Source organism: Wolffia australiana, chromosome 14 (genome assembly GCF_029677425.1).
Source record: "Wolffia australiana isolate 7733 chromosome 14, ASM2967742v1".
NCBI lineage: Eukaryota > Viridiplantae > Streptophyta > Magnoliopsida > Alismatales > Araceae > Wolffia > Wolffia australiana.
In genome coordinates, this window is record NC_135848.1 from 14,853,754 (window position 1) to 14,866,146 (window position 12,393).

The window sequence follows — 12,393 nt, forward strand, 5'->3', positions numbered from 1 at the left end:
GGAGATGAACATTGATAACATGTAAATAAGAGATAATAAATTGTTAATTTCATCATATTTTGGGGCCTTTAATGCTTAAAAACATTAATTTTTAATGCTTGTTATCATGATTTTAGGTTAAAAGAAGAATTTTGTTAAATTTCAAGTTAAACAACACTTTGGACAAATGATTTGGTCAATTTATACATTTTAAACATTTTTAAAATGATGTTTCTAAGAAACCAAATGTTTTAATTGACCTATGTCTATAAATAAAAAGAAATTAAACAGTAAAACTTATTTTGGAAAGTAATAAAGCATTTTTCTACGTATCAATAAAGGTTTTATGCAATTTATTTCAATTTACTCTTAAATAAAAATCATTTTTCTCATAAAACTGGCCCTTATTGAGCCAGTTTAAGCACTACCGACATGTTAAGTTGCGCAACACATACATGGAGAGTGCTGGCCAACCAGAACTAAGATAAGTGCTTTTGGTGTGTGACACACACTACAGAGCGTCGTGCATGTCGCGCACCATACGAAGCCAGCCGCGGACCAATCCCGGAGACTTAACTCACTGTGTGCGACACAACGAGTTAAGCCCGTGCGAAGCCAGATGTGGCCCAATCAGCAGCATAGATTGCATGCTGAGCGGGATGTGTCGTCTGTGGAAAACATACTTACGCAGTGCTGTGCGTATGAGTAATGAAGCACATGCTGCACCAGCTGGACAAATCGCAGTGTTCCATGCACCCTACATACGAAGTGACAAAGACAAGAATAGTAATAGCATCGGATGAACAAGTTTTCCGATTTCACGGTTATAAAAAAGGGAAAAGTGAAATTTGAGCTGCGTTCTTGATTTTGAAGCTCGAGGAGAGTAGGCATGGCTTTCTCGAAGACTCAGGAACAGCTCGGGGTGGATTTGAAGCCTCAATTTGGAGAGAAATTTGACAATCCGGTGCTGCAATTCTTCCCAAAATTCAAGCCTAAAATCATGGAAATTTGGTTGTTCTTGCGTGGATTCTTCTAAATTTAGCTCTTAAATCCTTCCGGGTATTCCTAGGCTCAACCCAAATTCAATTTACACTTGATTTTTATGTTTAATTTTAGCAATTCCTTAGTTCAATTTACGTGCGAATGTTCTGATGAGTTTTTGATTTTCATGTCGTTCATTCTCGCATTGCTCTTATTTTTTAATCGTTTAATCCTTAGTAGTTCTAGTTAAATAGTTTTGAATCAAAATTGACTAAGTTCAGAAAACCCCCAATAACGACATATATAAACACGTATTTTTCAACTTATCAAACACCGAGGCTAGGGGATAGCGATCAACACCCCCATTCTCATACCGCTTGAATGAGGGCGATTCAGGTGAGCTCTTGCATTCCTCATGGTAGATATTTGCGATTTAATCCTTTCTAAGTCCTTAGGTCTAGTCCTAATTGCAATTGATGTTGGATTTCATTTGATCTATCCTTGCGGCCTCTTTGAGGCATTTTTACAGACACCTATGAGGCATCTATGATTTTTTGCCAATTTATCATATTTTTATTTTTGTTTTATCTTCTAAAAATATAAGAAGATAATTATTAAATATTTCTAACAGTATAAATCATATTTCTATTATTCTAAGATAACCATAAAAATAGAATATTAACAATACACTCTAATACTTCTCTTACTAAGCTTCATAATCCTTCTATCTGTTCTGAATCTCTCTCTATCTATCTATTTAATTAAACTACCTTAAATATCCTCTATCTTACCACTTAAATCTTACAATTTAGATCATACATATTCTCCCCCTACCTCTCTTAATCTTCAATTCTTAGCATATATAAATATTTCTTATCATCTCCCTCTTTTTCTGATTAAATAATCTCTTCATTGATATCCTTAATATTCTTATCCTCTTTATTCCTCATATCTTTTATTATATTTTGATAAAATAAACACTCCTATTAATTAACTCCTTATGTATTATTAAAATCATACCTTCATCACTTTGTCACTATATTTTAATATCCATCATTATTATATCTACGCCCATCTTATATATTACTTACTATTTAATAAATAAATAAATAAGCATCATATCTTATATTACGAATAGTATATTATTATTCGATCTATCTTACTAATCTTATCTACCTTTTTCACTACCTATCTTAATATCATCCTTAATTATAATACAAGTAATTCATCTCAATATCCTACTTTTGTATTACCTTTGATATCAATAAAGATATAAATAATATCTTATGTTATCTCTCTCTTTCACTTCTCTCTATCACTCAGTAGTAGTTGTTATAACTAATAATCATAATTTTCTTAGTTATAACTCAACAATTACATTCATCTCAAAATGCTAGACCCTGAGGATACAACCTCGCTCCGACTATACATTTGAGTGAGTTTTCTATAATTAATAAATTTATTTGATTTAACAAATTTAAAATGAAAACAACAATACAATTAACAAACATAATTTTCTTTCATCAGTAAAGTCAACATTTTGACAATAGATTGTTAACCACCGGAACTCCAGTTGTCCTCTATCCCTTGGACTTGTTTCCCCTTGAGCCTGTCTTGAAGCTTCTTATGGTTCTTCTACAAGTCCCTCCATAACATGGTTGCTGTCCCATCTTGGTTCCTCTCAATAATAGTAATGATTGGAGGGTATTTTTCCATGGACACCCTATATTCATTGTGGTCGGGGTAAATCTCTTTAAAATAGTGCATCGCCTATGATTCTGACCCATGACACTTTCTATGTGAGATTACTTTAGTGTTGTTTGTGCAGATCTCTTGTCTACAAGCACGACTTGGTGCCTTTTCAACATTCTCATCCATTGGTTTGAATTGCTGCCAATTTCACCTTCTTCAATGTTTCTAGGTGGCCTGTCAGGGGTGGGGTGAGGGGAGAGGGAGATGGTGGCTTGCCGAAAAAAAGGGGCGAAGAGGAGGGGGAAGGGCCTTTTCCCCTCGGAAATGCCAACCATTTTCAAACAATTTGCCTTTTCACAAACATGTGAACCATTCGTGAACACTGTTCGGCATGGGTTTCCTAGGTTCATGTTTGTGCTCATTCGCATGTTCGCAAAAAAATGAAACTTTCCCCCCTCCCATGAGGTGATTTGATCCAAATTTTAATAAATTTATAATTTAATTGTAAAGTTAGGCCACTATGTCCAAATAGTACATCTTTAACCTAGAACCACCACAAATTAGGCCTGAAATCAAGCCCAAAATTTGGTATCAACTTGTTTTTTGCTTTTGGGGATTTGTGGCTTGTTGGCAACAATTCTCCCACTTTTGATGTGATGCAACACGTCCACGGCCGGGATCGATCGGCGCGTGTTGCAACACAACAATTCGGCCAACTATTTCAATGAATGGATGATGACAAGAAGTATGCACTCGATGCAGGAAAACACGAAAAACACTAGGCCGTCGTGGACGTGGAAATTGGCTCTTCTATTTCATCGGGACGGGCTAGTAGGGGTCAAGAGGCCCGACTCCGGCGAATGATCCAAGACCTCCGGTTGGGGCCCCTCACAGGCGGGGTTGAAGCCTTCACTAAGAAGTTAGTGACGGGTGGCTAATTCTCTCGGTGAATACTCCCGTCTGAAAGGTCCTCTATCAATTACCCAACCCGTCTGAAGGATGTGGGGAAAGGGAAAATCGTATGGACGATAGTGGAAGATCACGTTCAACGGATGCATGGAAAGGGATAAGTAACAACCAAATTAGGAGAGGAGAGTTGCGGAATGACCTTGGGGAACAGGGTTCCAGCGGCCGCGATGGGGGACAAGTCCACGCCCGTGAGAATCAATCCTCGGCGGTAGAAGATGGGTAGCGCACCAGTCGGGGTAGCGAGCATGATCACCGGGCAGTGCGTGCCAAGAGAACTTTGGTGCTCGACGTATCAGCGTCAGCCGATTCGAATGTCGCGGCGCCGACAGCACCAATAGCGAATCTCACGGCGCCGAGGTAGCCGCGGGAGAAAATCCGGGAAGCCACGGGAGTCCGACGGCAGGAAATTCGACGGGAGAAGCCACGGGAGAAAATCCATCGGCAGTCAGGACAGGGAGAGGCAGCTCCAGAGGCGACTCGCTGGGGCAGCGTCGGCAGATTCGAGTGCCGCGGAGCCAACCGCGCCGATAGTGAATTTGTGGCGCCGAAGAAACCACGGGAAAAATCCGCATCCCGTTTGTAGAGGGTGGTGCTGGGAGCGCCAAGAGGTGGATCAGGATTCAGTGGCAAGAGGGTAAGGGGCAGCGTAGAGAGGGTGAGAAGGGGGAAGTCACGGAAAGAGGGGGGTGTGTGTGTGTCGCGGAGATGGAGCGAGGGGATTGCAGCGTAAGGGGGAGGGGAGACTACAGGAATTGGAGGGTTCGGTGGAATTTCTGGGAGGGGCAAAAAATCGGGGAAGGGGGTGTCGTCAGGAGAGAAAGTGGAGGAGGGAGGTTCGAGAGAGAACACGGGGAGAAGAGAGGGGTGGATCGCAGGGTGGAGAAAAGGATCGGTGCGAGAGCGGGGGATCGGGGGAAGGGGGAAGAGGTCAAGGGGAGAGATCAGGAGGGGGGGGGGGGCGACAACGATGAAGGAGAGAGAGGAGAAGGTGATCAGCGACGATGGAGAAGAAAGAGGAGAAATCAAGGGGGTCGACGGAAGAGGAGAGGGAGATGACTCTCAAGAAACTAAAAATTCCCTAATTCTTCTTAAAAATTCCCTAAACCAAGTGTAGGGCACCTCTCCCCTCTTATAGGGTGGGGAAGGGGATGCCCTAATCCGGCCTGTTCGGTGGCGTTTAAGTTAACAACACCACCCCAGGGCCGGCATCAGTCCTAAAAACACACAGTGTAAATGAATGCCGAATCCCCGAATACATGTGGGGTAATTCCGCAAAACAAAGACACAGATGAAAACAACACGAGTTCATGGTAAACAAAGAAAATAACCCTCACGCCGTGTATTTGAGTCACGAGTCCTTGGCGTCAGCTCGGGTTGCCCGGTGTGGTTGCGTGTGGCCTGGTGCTGGTTTGCTTTGATGGTCCTCCATCATGATGGACTGATGATATTTTTTCTCCAAGTAGAATGTCACTATGTCGAAAATGCAAATAATTTGATTAGTATCAATGAAACACAATCAGATTCTTGATCAATTGAAGATTTCTATAATTTTTTTGTCCTGAAGAGAAAAATACAGAAATTGAAAATAATAACCCCATATGGAAAGATTTTGATTTTTGGAAGAGTATATGATGGTTGTGGGGAATATTGGTTTGAACTATCCCAATATTCATTGGACCATTGTGAGTCTCCTATGGACCACCGCTATATCACATATGCCTTGTGCATGGCCTGCACTTATGCTGACTTATTGGACGACTGCCATGTAGGGGCAACCACATCAAATGCTGCCATAGGCCTCACATGTGTATTTTTTAATTTTCGAGGCCTTCTTAATTCCTGAGAAATCATTTAAAATAAAAAATGCAATTTTTTATATTTTAATTTATAAGGCCATGCTCAATGATAATTTCTCTAATTTCATCTTATTTAAATATATCCCACCTGAAATAAATGAATATACAAAAAGTGGTTAGTGTACATGAATTATTAGAAAAAATTTGTCTTTATTTAATTAAATTGTTCGTCAATATTGGACAACTTTGAAATTTGACTTTGATTCTTCTTGTTCTTCTTCTTCCTCAAAGAACTAAACTTTAAAATATGGCTAATATTTAATGGTTTGACCATGAAAAAGATAAAATATGAATAGACAGTAAATTTTACCTTGAACTACTGTAGAGATTAATACTTACAGGAATGACACACTCATGGTGTAAGTATCATAAAAGGAAAATAATATGGATCATAATTGTGAGAATTAGGCATTAAATTTAGTGAATGATGATGACAATGGACCATTTCTCAATTTGTGTGTGTCATCCTTGCGCAGGGGCCACGCTAATCTTCTCTGTATCGTTCCAATTTTATCGGATGTCCCCGAAGGGACAAAATTCATAATCGGATGTCCCTGAATGACGATGACAATGAATGCACAAGATGCACTTTATCAGGGGTTCGTGATTTGATTGTGAATCCTTGTTTCTCCATTATTGTAATAGCAATACCCTTAATATGAGCATGTAAGGGTAGACACTCTAGATTCTTGTAATTGTAATCACTATTTTCCAACTTTAGTTTGTCCCAGGTTGAAAATCCAAGGTTTAAAATTAAAAATAGAGTAAGAGCTTTATATAGAGGTGCCACAATTCCTTGGATTTGATCAATTGAAATTAGAAGGCCAACACGACTTGGATTTTAGCATCATACCCACAGTCCATTGATGTTACAGATCAGGAAAAAACTTCAAGATCTAAGCTTTTCTCAAATCCAAAAATCATGCTTCCATTTAAATAGGTTTCTGAAGTTGCTAAATTTTGGCCTGAAGTGCTCATATCTGAATTGGGCCCCATTTTATGGACTGGTTCATGGCTTGGGATTGCTTGTTTGGAATAGCTGTTGTACTTGGCTTCTCCTTTTATCCCATTTGACTCTTTTGTTTCTCCTTAAATTTCACTTGAGAAAATATGATAACAGCCACTCGACTCCAATGGAGTAAAGTGAGGCTAGTCCCAAAACATCAATGAATACAGAAAATAAGTTAAATCAGGACCCAAATTTTTATATAACTCAAGCCCTTATGGTTTCACAAAATATGCATAATGTGTGTTGTTTCTATGATTTTCATGAAATCATATGCAAAAGTACATTCATCAATGCATCTATCTGATATTATTATCTTACTTATATTTTATTTCACTATGATCATGTTGAGATATATATCACTAGGTAAATGGATGGTTAAAATAAAACATGAAAAAGTTTCATTGAAACAATATACACAAGTTCAAACACATAAACCCGATATGTAATGGACATATTTGTTAATTATGATGAGAATACTTGCACTAAAAATTATGCATGACAAAATCTATCCCCACTTTCATGAAAAAATGTGTTTCACAAAAAAAACTTCAGCACGTTGATGTACTTAAATTCAAGATTTAGAACAAAAAAGAACCCAATAACCTTTCGTAAAAATCTAGTTAAAATTAGGTCTCAAATTATTTAAGGTATGATTTTATGATTATTAATTTATTTATTTACGATTGAATTTATGTAATGATAAGACCTAATTTAGAGAATAATTTTTTTAAGAGTATTTAACCCATAAATTTATATATTTATATAAAGCTAATTAAGAAATAATATAAAAATATGGAGTGAATAATTTATTGATAAAAGATGTCCTAAATGAAAAAATATGTTAACACTAAATTATATATTTATATTTAGATGATAAGAATTAAATATACCATTAAATATTGTAATAAAAATATCTGAAAGAAATGAAAGAAATTATTACCAAAGGTAAGAAAATGTCAATGGAAATAAATAGAAAGTTTACATAAATGTTAAATTGTAAATGGATGGAAATAGTTTAACATGAAAAATGCAAAGTGGAAATGATAAATCACACTGAAACTCACAGAACGTGATTTCCTTGAACATAAAATATGACTATTCAAGAACTTTGGCCTCACCCTGACATAAAATCAGAAACACATAATTGTTGAATAGGAGGAGGAATGATAATCATCAAAACTTATGTTTGGGTGCTTGCTGAAATATTCTTTAGAAAGAGTCTTCCACACACAATAAATAGTGGAAAAAAGACTTGCATATATTTTATCCCTTTCAGATGATACCTTAATTGGCTTTTAAGATAAAATTAATCACATGTTTTTATTCTTAAAACTTAGAGTTGAATTAAAATTCAGGTAGAAAACTTTAGATTAGCTATAATATAAATAATTTCTTGTGAAATAATATACATATATATTCTTCTATTTCAAATTCACTTTAAAATATACAAATAATAGTTTATGTGGAGGCTTTACATGAGTTAGAATTGAATTTAGCCTCATGATAGTGATATAAGGTACTAAGAAAGATGCATATTTTGACTAAGTTTGAGCCAAACTGTAACTTGTTGCATCTTCTTAAGGGCTTGAAAATAAAGCAAGTACCATCTCCACGAGAGCTTGGGAAGCTGGCTTAGTAGATAACTGGCTGATTATATAAGGTTTGATACCCCAAAAAAGGAAGAGTACGGTTCTAGTGTAATGAATCTGTCATATTTCTGCCCCAAGGTATTGCCCTGACTGAGTAGGACTAGACACAGAGAGATAGACTCTAGATAGTGATATATAATGGTTTGAGTAGGATATAAGAAGATAAATGGATGACGACTACGGACCATCACAGACCTGTAAAGAAATGATATTCCTTATTTTAAATAACCAATTTGAAGCTTTTTATTTTAACAAAAAATATTTTTCCTCTAATGACATTTTTCTTTGCTTATGTGTAAATGACTACACAATAAAAAGTGAACGTATCATGCATATAAGCTTGATAAAAATATTTCATAAATCTTATGAATTAAGTAAATAATCTGAAAGCCTGTTGCATTCAACTCCATAAATCTCTGAAAAAAATTATAATATATAGCACATGCTATTCAGCAATTTTGTGCCAAGAGATAATCGCTTTTCTTAATTCTTGAATACCATCTAAAGATGGACTAATGGATCTTTATTCTTGATATTCCCATGGTTGACTAGTTGAAATGGGTAAAAGTAAGTTGACTAGAGGTGGACTAGTCCATTTTAGATTTTGGGCACTATAGACCAATCTAACAACGTTTAAATTTTCATCAAGGTTGGAATTCCTCATCAGTTTGATGGCTCATAAAAACTAATGAAATACCCACTATGATGAACTCCTTACAGAGTCAACTCTAAATATTTTATTTATGACCAAAATCCCAGACAGGTCCAGCCTAGTGGCTGACTAAAGGAGCTCATGGAATGTATCAGATATGTTTATTGATTGGATTAAAAATCCCCCTTAGGTATGCGTCTAAAATATGTAATCAACTATTGATCATCCGATCATGTCTAATGGTAAACACATGCCTTTTCTTCTCACATGTTTCCGAATAATTCACATACATGTATCTACACTGGCATACAAATATGAGTCATTGTTTGGCTCACATTAATCATTCATAGTTTCGTATCTACTTTTTTTCATAAACGATGTAATTTAATGCAACCCATGGTCTGTTTTAAGAGGCAAGACAATCTCCCCTAGAGACCTAAACCCAGTCGGCATCTAAGAGAGTCCCTTTTTAAATTTACAAGGGAAGGTCCACTAGAGAAGGAGAGGAAAATAAATATCCTATAGCGCCTATAAAATTACGGGAAATATCTTAGTTTCATAACTAGTTCCTTTTCTAAATGACGCAAGTTTATGCAATTATGTACAGATTTAAGAGGCATGACGATTCCCAAAGATAAGTCCCCTCACAATTCAAAAGGGAAGGCCCACGAGAGAAGCAGAGGAATAGAAATATCCTAGAGCGCATATTGTAGATAAGGCGCAGAGCTGAACCCATCTTTCCACCCTCCACACTCCAGAGGAAGGGAACCCGGCAGAGAACCCTGCCATCGCCATGGCAGCGCTCTCTCTCACTCCGTCCAACCCGACCCACGTCGCGTCCAACACCTACCGCCGGCTCAGCTCCTTCCTCCCGCGCTTCGCCCGCGCCCTCCCCACCAAATCCCCGCGCCTCCGCCCCATCTCCGCCGCGAACCGCCCCTTCTCCCAGCCCCCCCCGCCGTCGGGCGAGCTCTACCAGCCCTTCCGCCCGCCCCCCTCCCCCATCCCGCCCAAGTACAGCTCCCTCGACACCGCCGCGCGCATCGAGACCCTCCGCAACCGGCTCGGCGCCTGGTTCGAGTACTCCTCCCTCATCCCCGCGTTGACCCAAGACGGCTTCACCCCCGCCACGCTCGAAGAGCTCTCCGGCATCCCCTCCGTCGAGCAGAACTGCCTCGTCGTCGCCGCCCAAGTCCGCGACTCTCTCCAGTCCTCCAACCTCGACCCGGACCTCCTCGCCTTCTTCGACTCCGGCGGCTACGACCTCCTCTACGAGCTCCGCCTGCTCAGCGCCTCCCAGCGAGTCGCCGCGGCGCAGCGCGTGATACAGCAGCGGCTCAGCGCCAAGGGCGCGCAGGAGCTGGCCCGAGCGATCAAGGACTTCCCCCGGCGGAGGGGCGACCCGGGCTGGGACGACTTCTCTCTGGAGTCCCCCGGGGACTGCCTCGCCTTCAGCTACTTCCGGCTAAGCAGAGAAGCCATCGTGGACTCGGAGAGGAGGGCGGCGCTGGAGCGGGCCTTGGAAGCGGTCGAGACGGAGGCCGGCAGGGAGAGAGTTCTTCTGGAGATGGCCAAGAAGGCCGGAGAGAGCGAGGACGAAGAGGACGAGGCTAGCGCGCAGACCGTGCCTGTGGTGAGGATGAGGTACGGGGAGGTGGCGGAGGCGACGGTGGTCATCGTTCTGCCCGTGGCGGAGTCCGGCGAAGGGGAAGAGGGGCTGGCGGCCGCGCCGGCCTGCCGCGCCGCCGGGGAGTTCGGCGTGGTGACCGCCGACAAGGCTTGGCGGCGGTGGGTGGTGCTGCCGCGGTGGGAGCCGCTGGCTTTGATCGCGGCCGGCGGTGGCGTGGCCGTGGCTTTCCCTGACGCGCGGGTCCTCCCCTGGCGGACGAACCGGTCGGCTATGGAGGAGCCGACGCTTGTTGTAGTGGACAGGACGAGGCAGGAGGTCGAGGAAGATGGGTTTTACTTGGTGGGTGTTAGCGGTGGCGCGATGAAGGTGGAGAAGGGGAGGAAGTTGCTCGATGAAGAGCCTGCCAGAGTGCTCGGCGCTGTGGCTCTCGTGGTGCGCCCCCCTATCGACGATATGGATGCCCAGTTGCAGGACGAGGACTGGGACTAGCGGTTTTTTCCCTTGATTTTGGTTGATTAAGCGTTGCAGAAATAACCGGAGACTCTCGGTCTCCGTCTCCCTGTTTTGTTGGTCATCGCAAGATGCATGAGAATTTTAGGAATTCGCACGTGTGATTGGAATATAAATTGGAGGATCACTAATTGGATGGAGTTTGGAGCTTGTGAAACTCCGATTGCCTTGCCTCCGTCGTTTCTCTCTCTCTCTCTCTCTCTGGAGTGTTCATAAGGACAACTTCCTGGCCTTCCCCTCGGCCAATAATTCACTCATCAACCTCCCACTGTTGTTGACAACCATTGTGGGCTTCCTGGGTTGCTACTCCAAGATTCTATATTCCATCGTTAAGTCTCTGTCTGTTCGTCTGTCTGGTACTGAACAAACATACGAGTCGCAAAAAGATTAATTAATAGTTAATCCTGTAGGGTAATCTGAATAAATTTAATTCTACAGGGTGTGACCTGAAGCTTTGAGATCAGGGCTCAGCAATGACCAACCAAGAGAATGGTTCATGTATCCCTAATTTAATGGAAACATATGGTGCTTGACTACCCAATAGAGTTTCATAACACATGTCAACATGAGATCACACAACCACTCTGAGAAAATCAATAATATCAGTAGACAATGGTTATCTCAAAGTAAATGTGTCACAAGGTACCTCAGTCATAGGACCAAAAGGTTGATTGATGTCAATGCTGAGTAGCAAATTTATGGTTGATCTGCGATTCTCTTGAGGAATAAGGGGGAATGGAATAGATGAAAATGAGAGCTGATTGAGGTGATGAGGGTGAGGGGATTCACAGAATGAAGAGGGATAGGAGAGTAGAAACACATGTGGAATAAGGTGGTAAGGTAATTTGGGAGAAGAAAGAGAGGAAGTTTAAAAGGATGATAGTAAGGAGTTAGCATGGGATAGAGAGGGGTAGACGGTGGGAGGAGAGACATGGGATACGGTGGATGGAGTCATGAAAGAAGAGATGATTGAAGATTATAGGGGAGAGAAGTGGAAACCAGGATAGTGTTTGGAAAGGAGACTTTGTACCATTGACCTTGAAGTGATAAAGATACTTGAAACGGAGGAACAAGAGAAGGAATAAATGACCTCGAAAATAGAGATACAGAACATAATATGTATATTTAGTCGTAGTAGTGATGACCTATTTACAGGGTTGTATATACAAGTTAGATGGATTAGCGATGTTGACGTCCTTGAGGTTAGCATGTTCAAGAAGAAGAAGATCAGAGGAAATGAGTGACAAGGGGCGGCGTTCCCAACTTGACAAGTAATCTTGAGATCTTCTCACGTGATGGGATGTGTCTGGCGGTGGCAGATAAGATATCTGTCATGTTGTCTTTAATACTCTCCCTCAATCTCAAGCTCCAATTGAGATTGAGCTTTGGAAGTAGCTGGCTGAAGTGGATTTGCTCATAGGCTTTGTCAGCACATCTGCAACTTGATCCTTAGTGCGAATGAAGGA

General features: G+C 41.0%; 1 protein-coding gene, 1 long non-coding RNA gene and 1 other non-coding gene across 3 annotated transcripts; 1 reads left to right on the top strand and 2 right to left on the bottom strand.

Moving 5' to 3' along the window:
* Positions 1 to 3,441: 3,441 nt before the first annotated feature.
* Positions 3,442 to 4,720, bottom strand: LOC144712345 (uncharacterized). Its single transcript, XR_013583773.1, has 2 exons — positions 3,761 to 4,720; positions 3,442 to 3,644 (listed from the first exon to the last, which is right to left on the bottom strand). It is a non-coding gene; the product is annotated as an uncharacterized LOC144712345 (long non-coding RNA).
* Positions 4,721 to 5,907: 1,187 nt separating this feature from the next.
* LOC144712557 (U6 spliceosomal RNA) lies at positions 5,908 to 6,010 on the bottom strand. Its single transcript, XR_013583824.1, has one exon. It is a non-coding gene; the product is annotated as a U6 spliceosomal RNA (small nuclear RNA).
* A 3,476-nt stretch (positions 6,011 to 9,486) lies between these two features.
* Positions 9,487 to 11,067, top strand: LOC144711740 (rubisco accumulation factor 1.1, chloroplastic-like). The gene has a single exon (XM_078585760.1). The coding sequence runs from the start codon at positions 9,581 to 9,583 to the stop codon at positions 10,904 to 10,906; it is 1,326 nt and encodes a 441-aa protein (XP_078441886.1). The 5' UTR covers positions 9,487 to 9,580; the 3' UTR covers positions 10,907 to 11,067.
* Positions 11,068 to 12,393: the final 1,326 nt, after the last annotated feature.

What these genes read in the sequence shown, in the direction of transcription:
- LOC144711740 (XM_078585760.1), top strand. Translation starts at nt 9,581, where the DNA reads ATGGCAGCGCTCTCTCTCACTCCGTCCAACCCGACCCACGTCGCGTCC.